Source organism: Hypomesus nipponensis, chromosome 18, assembly GCF_054491055.1.
Source record: "Hypomesus nipponensis isolate SF chromosome 18, ASM5449105v1, whole genome shotgun sequence".
Taxonomy (NCBI): Eukaryota; Metazoa; Chordata; class Actinopteri; order Osmeriformes; family Osmeridae; genus Hypomesus; species Hypomesus nipponensis.
In genome coordinates, this window is record NC_140378.1 from 18189909 (window position 1) to 18207500 (window position 17592).

Consider the following 17592-nt stretch of genomic DNA (forward strand, 5'->3'; position numbering starts at 1 on the left):
CTCTGACTCCCCACCCTCCCAAAGATTCCAATGGTGGAAACTGATTTTTTTTTTTTAAGTGCTTCTCAAAGAAACAAACACTCTTTAAGCAATTTAGAGCACAAGGAGAGTCGTTGAGATGAGGCTAGCTCTGCAGGTGACCCCACAGGTCATACTGAGGTCTTGGAAGATCTGACTGCTCAAGTGAAAGGCTGTAAATGTGTGATACTTTCTGACTGAATGAAGTCATTATCTGATTAATTAGCTTACGATGTTTTCTTAATCAACCGCACACACGCGCACACACACACACATACACACAGACAAACAGAACAATTCTTGACCTTGTCGACGTCCTCCACAGCATTGACTGTTTGTGTGTGAGTCAATTGAACAGGATTTGTACACCATATGCCGGCCCAGCTGTTCCTCTTATTCACGCACTCTGTTCCTCTGCCAGGCTCAGCTCCTAATGTGTGTGTGTGTGTGTGTAGGGGGGGGGTTTATCTGTGGGTGTGTGTGTGTGGTCGAGAGAGTGGTGCTTGACTATGTGTCCACAGCCGCAAAATAGGGTAACACACTTTCAGCTCCCTCGTCATGGGAACCTGGAGACGCAGATCGTAATGTTGCTGAAAGGCTACCAACTGTAGATTTGTTGGCTCCCTGCCGCGTTGCCATGAGAATATTACACACTCATCTTCATTCTCTCTCACACACACACAGACACACACACACACACACACATTGGATACACTTTTGTTCTGTTGGTGAGAGTCTGGTTGTTTTAGAAAGCAGAAGGGAAGCAGGCGAGCTAATTCAGGAGGTCTAGACTCAGTTCTGTGTTAGGGCTGTTGGAAACCTCCCAGCACTGGCATATTTCTTTGGTACCAGGTTACAGACAAACCTCCGTAGGAGCTTCCTCACAGTGTTGGACCAGCTCATGCCACGGTGCCCAGAATAGTCCCAAAGACAGCAGTTGTAGCCAGCCAGTAGCATTGGGTGTCTTTTTATTGATTAGCCCTGTGGACCATGCTAGCTGGACCACATCATCTATTGATTAGCCCTGTGGACCATGCTAACTGGACCACACCAGCCAGCCTTCCAGCCAGCCTTGCAGCCAGGCTAGTGTTTCTCCCAAGGTTGCAGAGATATCCGTACTCGGATCAGGATCAGATTTCACTTCCTGCTTGCTTCAAGTAACAAGCAAACGTTTCAATTACCCAACGAACGTAGTGCCAAGTGGTGCTGGGTTCACATCCCAGTGAGTGCTCGGTAGCCCCCATGCCACGGGCTTGTCTAGGGCTTGGGCCATGCGCAAGCCAGGTAGACTCTGTGCTGGACGCAGTGTTCTTCACAGTGCATGAATAACGCATTTGAACCTTTTATTTATCTCTACATATCAAATTACAAGTGAGGATGAAATAGCTGTGTGCGATGCATAGCTGTGGTGGGTGTCGAGTTCAAACAGGAGCGGTCTGATAACACTACAGCGTACAACTGTAGCACTGAGTATAACTGGACATTACTGCCAGCACACTACAGCATTTACCCAAACAAGGACATCCTTCAGGAAGGAAAATCTGTTTTGTAAACACACCATATCAGGGATGCCGACAAGTCCAGTGTGACATTAAAAGTGTGTGTGTGTGTGTTATGGCTGTGTTTGACCTCTCTCTCTCAATCTTCCCTCATCTCTCTCTCTCTTTTCCCCATCTCTCTCTCTCTGTCTTTCCCCCCATCTCTCTCTCCCCCATCCCCCCCCCTCTCCCCCATCCCCCCCCCCCCCCTCTCTCTCTCTCTCTCTCTCTCTCTCTCTCTCTCTCTCTCTCTCTCTCTCTCTCTCTCTCTCTCTCTCTCTCTCTCTCTATCTCTCTCTCTCCCCCCATCTCTCTCTCCCCCATCTCTCTCTCTCTCCCCCCATATCTCTCTGTGTGTCTCAGAGGGCTCGTTTCTCTGTGTATGGAGAGTACTGCAGTAACCATGAGAAAGCCCTCCGCCTGCTGATGGAGCTCAACAAGATCCCACACATCAGGACCTTCCTACTGGTGAGAACACAACCACCAACCACTCCTCCTCTCCTCCTCCTCTACTCCTCCACACCACCCCCCCCCCCCCCTTTATTCCTCCCTCTCTCCACACGTCTCACCACCACCTGATCCCTCCCTCCCTCTTCCGCCGTTGTCGTCCGTCCATCTGACGGCAACGGTAACCAGGTCGCACGCTCGCTCGGTCGCACACGGACGCACACGCGGTCACTCTCAAGGTCGCTTTCTCAACAGCTGTTTCCATGTTTTGACACCCCCGGCTCACCCCTCAACAATGGACACACAGGAACTGTCTTTGAGCACGCTATCAAACATGATGTCAGACTCTGAGAGAGAGAGGGAGAGAGGGAGAGAGGGAGAGAGGGAGAGGGAGAGGGAGAGGGAGAGGGAGAGGGAGAGGGAGAGGGAGAGGGAGAGGGAGAGGGAGAGGGAGAGGGAGAGGGAGAGGCAGAGAGGGAGAGGGAGAGGGAGAGGGAGAGGGAGAGGGAGAGGGAGAGGGAGAGGGAGAGGGAGAGAGGGAGAGAGGGAGAGAGGGAGAGAGGGAGAGAGGGAGAGAGAGAGAGAGAGAGAGAGAGAGAGAGAGAGCCAGCTGCAATGTGTTGGAAGATGTTAAGCCTGTGATGCCTGTAAAAGGTTTTTTTTGTTTTGTTCATGTGTTGGAGACTTGGGTTAGCCACTTAGACCAGCTACTTGAAGGGATTGGAAAGTTAACAGAGGTTTGATTGGCTAGAAAGTTGGCGGTTATGAAACAAATCCATTGGTTTTATTGTACAAATGATATTAACACAAACATCAATAGTGAAAGTGTATATTGTCTCTGTTCTGCAGCTTCACAGTTTATTGGGGGTGGTAGTTATTTGCGTATTTAATATGTCTGATGTGTTGGTGAGAAAGGCCAACTTGATGAATACGTGTCAATGTTGGAATGACTTGAATAAATCAGAACTCTTCAGGACACAGAACCGAGAGACTGCTCAGAAGTACCTCCTTACTCCTGACATAGTCTCCTGTCAGAAAAGCTGAGCTCAGCTCTTAGCTTCACAAGTGACTGGAAAGCTGAGATGACTTAGGCAAAGAGGCCTGCAATCAAGTACTCCAGTGACAACAACTGACTGAAGACACACAGAACTTTTGTCAGGATACTGAAGTTCTGTAACTTGGAGGAGACTGGCTGGAGGAGTTTAGACTCTATAGCTCTTGGTATTCTTGGTGTGTGTGTTTTAGCAGGGACAAGTGTTGCATTAATAATTCATATCTTCATTTCTGCAGTAGTTTTGCAATCATATCAGACTGTTATTATTCAGTTCCATGGTGTTAGCATATAATATCTGACATCATCCAATTTGATTCAGTGTTTGCGTTTCAGCACGATTTCCGTGTTAATTGACAAGGTGCCGTGTGTGAATACATTTGACAGAACGACTACAAACCCCTGAAGTGATGATGAGAAATTAGGTCAGAGTCAAGATCTGGTTCCAGTCTCTGCGATTTACAAAAATATTTCAGATGAGAAAAGGGGAGAGGGAAAGGGATAGAAAAGAGAGGAGGAGCAAAGCAGAGGACTTCTAGAGAGAAAAAGAAGAAATGGAAACAGACAAAGAAAGAGAGGCCAGGATTGCATCAGGATTGCCAAGCCGTCTGGAATCCTAGGAATCCCAGAATTCTGCAGTGCTTTCAGCGAACATTCCACCCCAACACTCCCCCCCCCCCCCCCAACCCACTCCCTGCGTATAAATAAGCTTCTATAACTATAAGAAAAAACGCATTGCTCCATCTTTCCCCCCTTGTGCCCCATTTGAACTTGAAAGCGGTTGAACGTAATTATATTGGTTGATTCTTGACTTGGTCACGTGTTGCATCCTCAGCAGAGACTAGCGGTGGTTCTATCTTGCGTTACCCCTTGATCTCTGCTCTCTGTGCCCTTGAGGACTTGTCGTTTGACAGGCCCCACTCCCCTCAAAAAATGAAGCAGAGAGAAAAGCCATTATCAAAGTTTCCCTCACGCACATCAAGGGCTCTTGATGATTTAGCTCCAGCGTTTACATTTTTTATTTTAGAAAAGGTTTAATTTTTACAGCATGAAATCAGAGACATTGTCTAGATTTCTTCCTTGTTGTATGTAACACAACAAAACAGAAATAAAGCTGTACTTCACATGACTATGGATGGCATAATTAATATGTGAGAGGCACTCATTGGCAATACACCCCCCAATCTCCCTTGCTCTTATACAATGTTTACATCAGTGAGAAATGTCTTGAACAAACAAGTAACAATTCAGTGTGTTTCAGTTCGATTTGCATTACTCTACCTCCTTAAAAGGTCGGGGTTGTAACTTTCTGTTGTATAACATGTTTTAATGTTTACTGTGTGTGTGTGTGTGTGTTTTTCCCCAGCACTGTATGCTGTTGGGAGGGAAGAAGAGCACCGACGTTCCTTTGGAGGGCTACCTGCTAAGCCCCATCCAGAGGATCTGCAAGTACCCCCTCCTGCTGAAGGTAAGCCCAGCCCTGCTCTCCCCTACCCTGCCTGGTTACTCTCAGCTCCCTTGGCTCCCCCACTTCCCTTTTGTCTCTCTCTCCCATTGCTCTGCATGTCATTCACTTCAATATGCCTCTCACCCATCCTCACCCGCCCCTATCTCCACCCACCCCACCCTCCCCCTCTCCTCCTCCCCCCTCCCCTGTGCTGTCCCTGGGTGCAGGAGCTCCTGAAGAGGACCCCGAAGAAGCATCCGGATTACCCGGCGGTGGAGGAGGCCCTGCAGGTGATGAAGGCCGTGTGCTCCAACATCAACGAGACCAAGAGGCAGATGGAGAAACTGGAGGCCCTGGAGCAGCTTCAGTCCCACATCGAGGGCTGGGAGGTGAGAGGGACATGGGGAGAGGAGAGGGAGGGACATGGGGAGAGGAGAGGGAGGGACATGGGGAGAGGAGAGGGAGGAGACGGGGAGAGGAGAGGGAGGAGACGGGGAGAGGAGAGGTAGGAGACGTGGAGAGAGGAGAGGGAGGAGACGGGGAGAGGAGAGGGAGGGACATGGGGAGAGGAGAGGGAGGGACATGGGGAGAGGAGAGGGAGGAGACGGGGAGAGGAGAGGGAGGAGACGGGGAGAGGAGAGGAAGGGACATGGGGAGAGGAGAGGGAGGAGACGGGGAGAGGAGAGGGAGGGACATGGGGAGAGGAGAGGGAGGGACATGGGGAGAGGAGAGGGAGGAGACAGGGAGAGGAGAGGGAGGGACATGGGGAGAGGAGAGGGAGGGACATGGGGAGAGGAGAGGGAGGGACATGGGGAGAGGAGAGGGAGGAGACGGGGAGAGGAGAGGGAGGAGACGGGGAGAGGAGAGGTAGGAGACGTGGAGAGGAGAGGGAGGGACATGGGGAGAGGAGAGGGAGGAGACAGGGAAAGGAGAGGGAGGGACATGGGGAGAGGAGAGGGAGGGACATGGGGAGAGGAGAGGGAGGAGATGGGGAGAGGAGAGGGAGGAGACGGGGAGAGGAGAGGGAGGGACATGGGGAGAGGAGAGGGAGGAGATGGGAAGAGGAGAGGGAGGGACATGGGGAGAGGAGAGGGAGGAGATTGGGAGAGGAGAGGGAGGAGATGGAGAGGCAGGAGAAAGGGGGGAGGGTGGATTGGGGGGTAAGGGAGAAGGAAAAGCAAAGCAGGAGAGATGGGAGGAAGTCTGAAGAGAGGGTCGTTAAAGGAACGAGGCAGAGACTGGGGAATGGATGGGAGAGAGACCCCTCGCCAAACCTACTTTAATACCCTTTAATACAGTTTAAACACAAGTGTGGATGGTGAAAGCGAGGGCCTCTCATTCTAGTCGAACAGTGAGTGAAAGCTCCAGTCTGTTCTCCAGACAGGCCACTAAGCAGCCTCTCCCGTCCATCTCAGAGCCAAAGGCTCTCGCGGCCAAATCATCCTTCAGCGTGCAGGGGCCACGGACAGGGCTTGGGAGCGGAGCGCGTTGTTCACGCCTCCCTCACCCGTCACAACGAAGCCCTTGTCCCCACGGACACAGAGGGGACAATCTGCCCACTCAGGGGCGCCGAGGGGAGCGCCAGTGGGCACCTTGCCCAATCAGTGGAGCCCAAGGGGGTGGGGCTTGTCTCACGCGGTGTGACTGTGAGAAACGGAGACGGGGGGCCCTCACTTTGCCATCCCTCTTTAGTGACTGCCAAGATGAGCAGCCCTCTTTTTTCCTTCCCTCTCTTTCTTTCTCTGTCTCTCTCTCTCTCTCTCTCTCTCGCCCCATTTCTCTCCCCAACTCTCTCTTGCCCCATCTCTCTCTCTCCCCCCATCTCTCTCTCTCCCCCCATCTCTCTCTCTCCCCCAATCTCTCTCTCCGTCTGAAAAATGGCACCGCTTGACCCTCCGGCTTGTTGTTCTTCCAAAGCAAATCAAACAAGAAGCTGTTGTATGTTTAACAAGAGTATATTTAGAAGACGGAGGTGATTGAATGGGATTGCGGTTTCCACATCAATTTCCTTGTCAAACACACTCTGAATTTGTTCCTGGTCACCACTGCTCTGATCAAAACATCAGGAGAATACACATAACCTACTAATAAACATACTCTACCGTAACACGGATAGTTATACACTGTCTATGTTAGGCCAGTTTGAACAGGCTGACAAACATCGGCCGTAGAAACAACCACCAAAACACCATCCGACTTCTCGTGTTTTAGACTGGATTTGGAACAAATACAATTCTTTTTTGGCCAACTCGGTAAGTCTCTTGAAGTTTTTGAGCTTTCTCCCCGTATCAGAGTTAATCCTCAGGAAAGGCACTTTGCCTCTCCTCCACTCTCCTCCATAAACACTCCAATTCTACCCACATTAGTCTCACCCTGCCCCCCCCCCCATCCTGTGTAATCACCTCCAGTCCTAATGGAGGGTGAGGAGCACTGCCGAATGAGACCCAGACACATTACCGCTACACTGACGGCCTCCATTACACGCGCACGCACGCACACACACACACATTGTACACAAATGCATAAATCCTCATACAGTGACGCATGAAAACGCACAAAGAGGGAATAAGCAGGAGGGTCTGAGACCACAGTGAACATGAGGGGGAACTGAAGACAGAGAAAGAAGCTCTTTGGAACATTGTCAAATCATGCTGGAATAACATGGGTCATGCTGGAATAACATGGGTCATGCACAAACTTGTGAAGAGTCCATGCATGCTGTCATTAAAGAGGCAAATACCAAATACTAAGATACACAAAATGTATCCCCATTTCACTAAGCATATTTATGAAAATATCTGTGTCACCCTGTTAACAAATGCTAAAAGTATAGTGGTCTGAAACTGTTGGACCCTACTGTACAGTACATGTGAGGATGCGTGCAAAGGCTAAAGCACACAAACGCACGCACAGTTTAGCACGGGGTTTAGCCTTGATACTGCAAAACATGATCTGTCTGCCCAGCCTGACAGGAACGCACCTGTAAAAAGGGCAAATCATGGGTTTTCCTGGAGAGATGTATGTCCAGCGCAAATGTAGTGCCCAGAGGAATCGATTATGGACGCTTGGTGGAGGGGAATTTTCTAGTGGGTGGAGATGAGCATGACATCAAAGAGACGTGTGTGTGTGTGTGGGTGTGAGTAAGGGATGTTCTATAGAAAGGACAGGGGTGGGGGGGGCATATCCAATACCCACACATGGCCCTGCTTGGTTCCACTCGATTCGAGTTGGCACCATCCATTTAACACGGACATGAGTTTTTGTGGCCGATGTGGTGGTTCTCTCTTTCCCTCCCTCCAGGCATGGCCTGTGCACACATCCGTGCTTGTGCACCTAGTTCATTACAGTTACCCGGAAAACACACCCATGTTTGGGGTGTGGGGGGAATGGCCGTTGTTAAAGGACTAACTGATTCACTGAAATATCACCTCGCCTTTTCAACCCAAGTGTCGTACATTATTGATGTAGCCTAGACCTCAGCAAGGTGCACACGCATCCGGTCAGACTTCTTTTTTTTTTCTCTTTACTTAGATTGAATCCCATCAAATGTTATTTCAGAAAGAATTAATTAATACTGATTGATACTGAAGGATGAAGGATCCTCTGATGACAGAAAAGGTTAATTGGTGTCTGGACTGCGTGAGCCACGTTCTGCCTTCTGAGACATCGAGAATGACGTCATCGTGTTTCAAAAGCCAAACAACACAGAGATTGCCATTTTTACACTGAAGTGAGGGGACGCGGTGCGTTATGAAACGGGATTGAATATCTTCAGTAAGGAACGTTCTTTGGCCCTTCAACGGGATGCAGCGTATTATCACCGAGATGCTCTGAAATGGGGGGTAACAGATTCAGAGACGGCTTTCTTGGTTTCCTGGTAACGAGGCCTGACCTGTGGGCCCACTTGGCTCAGGCGGTGAAAGGCAAGCAGCTTGTTGGTTTACTGTGTGAAAGTGAGACTATGGGTTGGGTATCGATGTTTTCGTATGTCAAGGTTGCACAGGTCGCTGTGTTTCAGAACGGAGGCCCAATTTCCTCTTTAGTTCTTGTTAGGAAAAAGGTGGTGGGATTATTAGGAAGTACTTTTTTTGTGGTGGGTGTTCAAGTTTCGGCACCAGCGTCAAAGTTCCATATTGTGTCTTTGCCCCTGAGGGATTAGGTGACACTTCACATTGATTGTTCTGTCACACTTGTGACGTAACCTGCAGTAACACAACACATCTTATAACAAATCTTAACACCGTCATCACGCATTAGGAAAACCTCCTAAACTGTCGAAATACTTGTCCAGCCCCAGCCTGCAGTGGTGTGAGGGGATCTGGACTGTTGGAGCAGAATAAACAGTCTCTCTGTCTGGAGCTCACCAGAAGGCCCCCAGGGACCCAGTCTGGCACTGTTTAAAGTGGCTCCTGTTTTTCCCCCAATGTTGGTTTTGCCAATAGCATTCACTCATGAACTCCCAGAAACCTACACATCCTCTGGTACATTCTGCTGAGACACACTGTTAAGCGACCACAGGCTCATTTTTAAGCATTTATGGGAATTTTGAGCCCTTGATTTCAGAGGTTCAGGGAAAGGCTAGTGTTGACTGTAGGCCTGCTGTCTTTGGAGGACAATGGGATGGAAGCAGATCGTTTGAACGGAATCCAAGGGAACGGTTTGGAATTCTGTGTGTTGAATTGTTTTTATTGAGCCTGCGAACTCTGAAGTCACGAAACGAGTTCAAACTCAGATGTATTATCATGAAGAAGTTTATTGTTTTAAGATTTCAAGATCCAGTCGATTAATGTCACGGTTTTGACTTCCTGTGATTTTCCTCAGGGAACCAACCTGACAGACATCAGCACAGAGCTGCTTCTCCATGGTAACCTTCTCAAGATCTCAGCAGGCAACATCCAGGAGAGAGTGTTCTTCCTGTTCGACAACCTCCTAGTGTACTGCAAGAGGAAGTCCAGGTGAGTAAGGCCAAGACTGCCTCGATTTCATTTGTCTTCCCTCTTGAAACATGCTACAGTGGTTCCTAGGGGTAGTAATCTTTTGGTACCTCACGATTCAAATCGAAACTTGGGGTTACGATTCGAAAAACAATCGATTCACAATTTTTACGAGATATACATTTGTGAATCAATCTAAATCGCTTGCAAACTGAATCACGATTCAAATGTGAATCCCCTAGTGGTTCAGTCTCTGACCTGTTTTACGAGGGAAGACAAATTGAGGGGAATATACTTTAGAGTAACAGGACAGAGTTTTCATTCAAGACCTGAGTTTTACAGACAGGAGCCAGGCTTGAAAAACTGGGACATTAATTAGAATTTCCAAATTCCTGTTTGCATGCCCAGCTCATTTATTTACAAACAAAACATCTAGGCTCAGTTTCAGTACTGGCACCGACAGCCTCATTTCCTCAGCAGCATATTACTACTCTTGACGACATTTTGCGTCTTTTTCTAGGGTTTCTGGGAAGAAGTCCACCAAGAGGACCAAGTCCATCAATGGGCCACTCTATTTGTTCAGGGGAAGAATCAACACTGAGGTGATGGAGGTGGAAAACGTTGAGGACGGAACAGGTGTGTGTTTGCCAGCATCGGCCATCTTAAGTTTGAAACACACGAAATCCTCTCGTGTCCATCATTCATCCCTCTGTCCTTTCATTCGTGGCTAAATCAAATCCAGTTTAATTTGTAAACTGTTACACGCACAACTAACCCCATTTTACACGCAATGTCTCAGAGGGCTCCACATACACCCGTAGAACTGCACCTAAACCAACCTACACCCTCAAAGAAGACAAGGAATATGTTGTACTTTACCCTTTGTCAAGAAGACCACCTCATTAGGTTACTATGTAAATAGGTTAAATTCATTGTACTCTAAATATCCTACTAATTGACTACACGTAAATGTAGGTCCAACCCTTAACCTAACCCCTAGCTAGATAGAACTAGAGAGGATACCATTTCTGGGGAAATTGTGAGGGTGTGCTTGCGGCTGCCCCAGCTGCCCATAGTTTCCTGGTGTTTACTGATATCAACCATATTAGTAGCACTGACGATCAGGAACTTGAAGATAAAAGCGTTGGGGAAATGTCAATTGACAATCCGTTTGATTTTGTCAAGGTTTGCAATTCAGGTACCCTAGCTCGAAAGCCAAGATATCGGATCGCGTGTAATACCTCAGTATATACCATGGTCAGGGTGAATACTTGATTCTTATTGGCTGTAGGGATGTCCGTAATCAGGTGAAAATGAAAACCGACTTAGCAGTTCCAGTTAAAGTGTCTGTTCACCGTTGTAATTTTTTTGCGCTGGCTACATATCATGAGCCCGTGGAAAGTAGTAGAAATAAATAGCCTGGCACAAACCATAACAATAAGCACGCAGTCAAAGCCTTTGTTTACAATTTTGAAAGACTTTAACAAGCTAACATGTAATTACAACAGTGACTTCAATATTTATTTTAACCTATTTGGAAAATGTTACTTTTCTGAATTTACTATGGCTCTGACTGTGGCTAGCAAGTTAGCCACCGTTAGCTTCACTTTTCGTCACAAAAATGTAATTTCTACCTTAACCGTGCAACGTAACGTAAATACAAATACAAGCAACTCAATCGCTACCAAGACGAAAATGTTGACACCGAGGTTGTCTATGTAGTCCCAATATTGACAGAGGCTTAGGGGTGGGAAAATAAATAAATAAAAATATATATGTGAGAGAACGAAGGTTGTGCCCTTGCCAAAGCCAAAGCACACCCAATGAGCAAATAGTTATCACCCAGGCCTCTTTGCTTGTGGCGTTTTTGCAGCTGCCTTGCAGTAAAGCAGTTAGCCTAGCCATCTCCCATAAGTTAACGAGCTGCTAAACTAATGTTCTGCTAGAGATAGTCACACCATGTTTTGTGACGTTAGTGACGTTAGTAGCGTCAGCGACTGTGGCCAGCAAGTCAGCCACCGTTAGCTTCACTTTTTGCCACAAAAACGTAATTTCTACTTAAAACGTGCAACGGAACGTAAACACAAATACAAGCAACTTAATCGCTACCAAGACAAAACTTTTGACACCTGTGTTGTCTATGTAGTTCAAATATTGACTGAGGCTTAGGGATGGGAAAAGAAATAAATAATAATATATGTGAGAAAACAAAGGTTGTGCCCTTGCTGAAGGTAAAGCACACCCAATAAGGCAGTGAAGATGCTTATAAAATAAGTTACTGCCATTCTTCATGTTAGAAGCCCTCCTTAGTACAGAAGGCTGATGTGAATCTGACAGACTGGCAGTTGAAGGATGGCGAGTGATGCACATGATCTCACGACACAAACCACTCAAGTTTCACACCCCTAAACAAGTAGGCAGGCTGTTTTAGTACCATATCAACCATCAGCACTCTGCTTGCGTGTTTTTTTTCCTTCCGTGGTTTTTTGCACACCGCATTTGTGTTTTGCCAGGCTTTGTTTCTTTAGGCCTCGGGGTGAAATTACCTTCTTCTTCTTCTATCTCAAGTGTTTCCTTTTGATAAACTAACAAGACAGAGCAGACCCAGGCCTCACATCCCCTGTATCTGTATGCTGCATGCTCTCTTCCTCGGGTGTGAAAGAGGAAACCACAGTGCAAAACAGCGCGTTTCTCAGAAAGAGAATGGTGCCAACGCGCTCGTGAAAACATCTACCCACAGATTGTTTTTGCACTGAAGAACTTCTTTGTGCTCTTACCTAGATAAAAGAAGCAGACAGTTCTTCATTCAGGGGACACACATGGATCTCTTGTTAGCCTGTACCCATATCTGTCTTTTTGATTCGACTACCTCGCCTCATGAGACGATGACACACTGTACTCCTCCTCTCACTCCTGCAGACTCTTGTCCCCCCCCCCCCCCCAAACACGTTAAGTGAACACCTTTTCCAATACGATCTACTTGTGCTCTTCCTTTAACGTTTAAATTATCCCCTTGGGGTCTGGGGTATCATATCTATTTATATGACCTTTTAAAGATCACACTAATGCACCCATTACCCAGGGGCATTCATTATTCAGAAGTTCAGAACACATTCACCTGGAGCTGAACGGATGATAAAATTAGAATGTTGCGGGAAAGAGGAGAGTGAGCACAAGGGAATGAAAGATGAAAGAAAGAATGAAAATTGAAAATTTAATTTTGGGGGGGATTATTAATGGTAGTGAGAGAAAAATTGAGAAATTAAGATTTCTGTGTAGTCAAGGCAATACCTTTAACTACTTCTAAACTGTTCAATATTTATCTTAGTAATTTACATCAAATAATGACTTTGTAATGTTAATGTTGTGAGTGCTTCTTCCGTAAGGTCATTAACAGTAGTGTAATTTTCAAGACCAGACCTCACATTCCCAACTGCCACATCAAAAGTGCAACATTGTCGTGTGTGTATACCAAACGACTTCTGTCAACTGTTTGTTTTCTCCCCTAGCGGACTATCACAGTAACAACTACACAGTGACCAATGGCTGGAAGATCCACAACACGGCCAAGAACAAGTGGTTCGTCTGCATGGCCAAGAATGCAGAAGACAAGCAGAAGTGGCTGGACGCCATCTTGAGGGAGCGTGAACAAAGAGAGAGTGAGTGAAGCAAAGATGTCTTTTGTTTATGGTCCTAGCACTAGTTTACTGACAATACTCTGTTTTTAATCAATATAAGCTTGGGTGACACTGAACCTTAGAACCACCTGTTACGAGGTGTTCATTCACAAACAAGCCCACAATGTGCACTAAGAGCCTCTTCGGTCCCATCGAGGTCCGGAAATAGGCGAGCTGTGACTTGGCAAAGAACATCTAAACAGGACACTGTGCACCTCATGGAGTTGCTGTCTGTAATATAACTCTAACAGAGTAGACATGCAGCAGTATGTCTAGACATCCATACCCCTCACAGCATGTTGTTTTGTACAGTATTTGTTTTGGAGCAGTTTTTAGGTCAAGTACACTCAAAATATCCAGGATTTCATTAACCAGAATCTTTTCCAAATATAATTGAACTAAAACACTACTTCCCCCGTGGTACATTCTTGTCGGCATGAACAACAGTTTTCAAGCGATTAAACACAATTTGTAACTTTTTGAACAAATTTTGCCTTTTACTTTTTTAATTAAATTTTTTACTTCAAAAGGGTTCCAACAAGAGTAAGAACACCTGTTCTCTGACAGCCACCTGTCTCTGTTATTGTGTGTGTGTGTTCGCCGCTATAAGTAAAGCTTGGAAAGGCCTTTACTACTTCTGTGGCTCTGGGCAATGCGACATCTGATAGCGTTGGTCACCAAAAATCAAAACAAATACCCCCTAAGCAATACGAGAACAAATCAGCTCAAACAACAGATGGTGCAAGACATTAATTACACCTGGGCTTTTGGCCGTGTACAACTGCAGCTTGAATAACTTTCAAATGGGCCGTGTTGATGTTTGGATGGGAATTAGGTAAGCAGTTATTGCAAAGCCCTCTGGCCTCAGCACCTGAACCTGTTGTGAAAAGTGGAGGGATATGGAAAGCCATGGGGTTTCCTTGCGCCTGGGGTGTCTGGTTACGGCTGGGCGGAAATCAACCTGAGGCTAACAGATGCCAGATCAGTCATACTTGTCCAGGCCCCCATCCCCCCAACACCCCAGAACCCCCTCCTCTTAGATCCTGCCCCTACAACCACATCTGGAGGTTTAGACATCAACACATCAATACATTGCACAACTTAACAAATCATCCAGTTGCATCCTAATTACTTCATTCCTTCAAATGTTTGTTTTTTTCCCCCCCGCTATCGACTGACACAGTACGTTGCTGTCAGCCCACCTCGTGTTCCCAGAGAAGCTCCATTGTCTTAAGCCTACCAGCTGGGAAAGGCTGGGGCCATCTTATCTGTGTTTAGGTTTTTTTTTGCAAAGGGAACATGGGTTGGTTAGCGTGTTAGCTAGTGCCAGCAGGAGTGGGAAGCGAGAGCGTCTCTGGACATGCTCAGACAGCTGCACCAGAAGCTCAGAGAGCTTCTCGGCACCGGACAGACCCCACTCTGATTCAATGACACTCTTTGTTTGAGCCCAGTCCAGCTGCTGTCAAATGTAATCCAACCCCACCTCCGTCAGTAGCAGTCAGTTCCAAGCCCCCTGTAATGGAAATGGTCTGAGTCCCACGGTGGAGCTAGGAGGCTCTGACAGTCCCGTGGTGGAGTTTAACCTCTCAGAGAGCCCCACGGTGGAGCTAGGAGGCTTTGACAGCCCCATGGTGGAGTTTAACCTCTCAGAGAGCCCCACGGTGGAGCTAGGAGGCTCTGACAGTCCCGTGGTGGAGTTGAACATCTTTAAGCTGCGTTCGCCCCACTGTGGTGTTTAGCAGGTCAGAGGGCATCGCGACAGAGCCGAGCTGCTGAGACGAAGAGCTCTGTGATGGAGCCTAGCTGGGTCAAGAGGCCCACTGTTGACTTCCGAACTTCAGCTTCACAATGAACAACAGGAACAGCACTTTGATTGACAGACAGACAGGCACAAGGGGTGTGTTTGTGTGTGTGTGTGTGTGGGGGGATAAACATCTGGTGTTCCATCAGAAGAAGGCGTCAAGCACAAGCCACAGATCCTCAGCTGCATCTGTACTTTGTCTGAACTCTGCGATAACTCTGCGATAACTCTGCAATAACTCTGCGATAACTCTGCAAGACCCTTCATTGTGTCTTCTCACAGCCCCATGAAAGACCCCCCTCTCCTGCCTCTCCCGCCTCGCCTGCCTCGCCCGCCTCGCCCGCCTCGCCCGCCTCTCCCGCCTCGCCCGCCTCACCCCCAGGGAGCTGGTACTTGTGTAGACGTCTGAGGGCTATGAAGGGGAAGTTGGGTGTCCCCCTGGGAACCCATTTGTTTTGTTTTTTTGGACATGGTGAAACAATAGTTACTCTTAGAGCACCAGATGCCAGCCGAAATGCCAGTCATGGGAATCCATGTGAATTGCTTGTGCAGGAAGGGAAGATCTGAATCTCACTTTAAATACTGTAACTCATTTCTTCACCTAAGTTTATATTTTTACGAACGTGAATGCTCAGTCGCCTCAACAACAACAACAAAAAAACAAAATGGTTAACAAGATATTGAAGTACCTGCGAGTTTGTCCATTTTTTGCATATTGTATTTCAGATCCGACGACACTGCTGCAACTAGCCAGCAAGCTAGCCAACTCATACTACCGAGCCACACACAGCTGGCTGGTTAACTCAAATGTTCCGTAACACACACTTTTAACTAGTTAGCCAACTCCCCAAGACTTTCTTACTAAGAAGGTCAAAGCAAGATTGCCACAAAAACTTTGTGGTACTATGAAAGTGTAACTTGCTGCTAGCAAGCATACTAATGAACTGATTATGTGTGTTGCAGGCCTTAAACTGGGTATGGAGAGGGATGCCTATGTGATGATTGCAGAGAAGGGAGAGAAGCTGTACCACAACATGATGACCAAGAGCCGCCACCTGATCAAGGATCGGCGCCGGAAGCTGAGCATCGTACCCAAATGCTTCATGGGAAAGTGAGTTGTTTTCGAAGTACACTAACTGTCAACACTAAAGCTTTATTCCAGAATTCATTGAAATCCATTCAGGTTTGATCTTAAAACGGTTAATGTACGATGTGTTGGTCAAAAATGTCATGGGGGGGGGATTCTGTGAGAGGTGCCGTTTTTAATCTACGTAATTGCGTTAATTCCAACCTCATCTTGACTAATTGTTGCTGTGTAAATTTAGGAACTCAGAAGACAAGCCATTCAACCCATGTGTGCTTGGCTATATGGCCTACCTGCTGCTATCATGACATCCTTCTGTTCTTTGTGCTGTGGTTTGAGTTCGAGTGTGTGTATTGTTGTTTGAGTGTGGGTTGAGCTTTTTTTTTCACTTTGAGTTCTACAGTGTGCTAAGTACTGTAGTTCCTCTTAGAGTTTCCTGAAGCTGACACTTCCTCTGTCAGCTGGCCTTCTCTTTTCACACACACACTTGCACACACACTTGCACACACACAGAAGACACACGCAGACATGGATACAGACACGCACACACACAAACACACGCACACTCTCAATCTATCTCCCAGTGCCCAAACGGATGAATGAGTTTGCCTGGAATTGTTTTTCCCCCTTCAGTCAGGAGCCAATCACTCGTTAGGTCTCAACACACACTCACAGCTTAATTAGGAAGACCCTCCCTTGAACAGTGGGCCGAGCTGGACTGAGCTGCAGTTTATTTTCCTTTCTTGTCCCCTTTAGTCTTTCAGTGCCATGAATGGACAATGAGGGTCTGGCCGGCAGCAAGGCATTTTCCATTACTTCCCTCTGCTCAACACAATCACTTTTTGCGAGATTCAAAACAGCAATTAAAATTCTCCTTGGCACCGATTTGGTGGAAGTGGGGGGGGGGACGGGGGGGACGGGATGGGGACGGGCACGAACTGTTAGGGCAATAGAAGTGATTAAGGCATACTTGCAAACTTACCTTTATGAACTTGTGGTCCGAGCTAAGTTTAAATGGCTGTTAAAAGTAACCAGAATCTGAATCAGAAAGGGATTTATTCGCCATGAAAGTTTGCACAGACAAGGAATTTGCTTTGGCAGGAAGGTGCATAAAATAAACATATAGGAATCTTAAATTTAAATATGCGGTCCAATTATACTAAGGGTACATAAACTAGCAATATTAAGTGGAATATAATTAAAATAAAATATACAATAAAATACAATATAATTTGCTGTAATTTACAATATAAAATATATAAAATAACGCAAGATTTAGTAAAGCGCAGGAAGTAAGAGTTTGCTGTGTAATTGGTGAGGTGCTCAACGCTGCTTGATGCTTGGTGAGGGTTCAACCTTCAAGGCTACGAGTGGCTATTGTGCATTAAGGATTAAATATAGCCATCTGTTGATTCACATTCACAGTCGCAAACCAGATTTTCAACGTAGGAAATCTGTGAATAAAATAATCTGTCATGAAGTATCTATTTCATGGATGGTGCTTGCTAATGTTTCTTGCTTCCTCCCATCCATCTCCAAGCTTAGTGAGACGTGAAGTGTCTCCTTGTTGGTGTTTTTCTGTGACTCGTGGCTAG

The 17592-nt window shown here is 46.8% G+C and overlaps 1 protein-coding gene across 2 annotated transcripts in view; it reads left to right on the forward strand.

Annotated features, from left to right (window-relative positions):
* Window positions 1–17592, forward strand: part of prex1 (phosphatidylinositol-3,4,5-trisphosphate-dependent Rac exchange factor 1) — a 75555-nt gene that overhangs the window by 20218 nt on the left and 37745 nt on the right. For both annotated transcript variants that reach the window (XM_084679619.1, XM_084679620.1), the window contains exons 4-10: window positions 1920–2024; window positions 4421–4522; window positions 4729–4890; window positions 9323–9456; window positions 9956–10071; window positions 12945–13094; window positions 15877–16024. In XM_084679619.1, the coding sequence (XP_084535745.1) occupies window positions 1920–2024; window positions 4421–4522; window positions 4729–4890; window positions 9323–9456; window positions 9956–10071; window positions 12945–13094; window positions 15877–16024 (917 nt within the window). The remainder of the gene's footprint in view (window positions 1–1919; window positions 2025–4420; window positions 4523–4728; window positions 4891–9322; window positions 9457–9955; window positions 10072–12944; window positions 13095–15876; window positions 16025–17592) is intronic.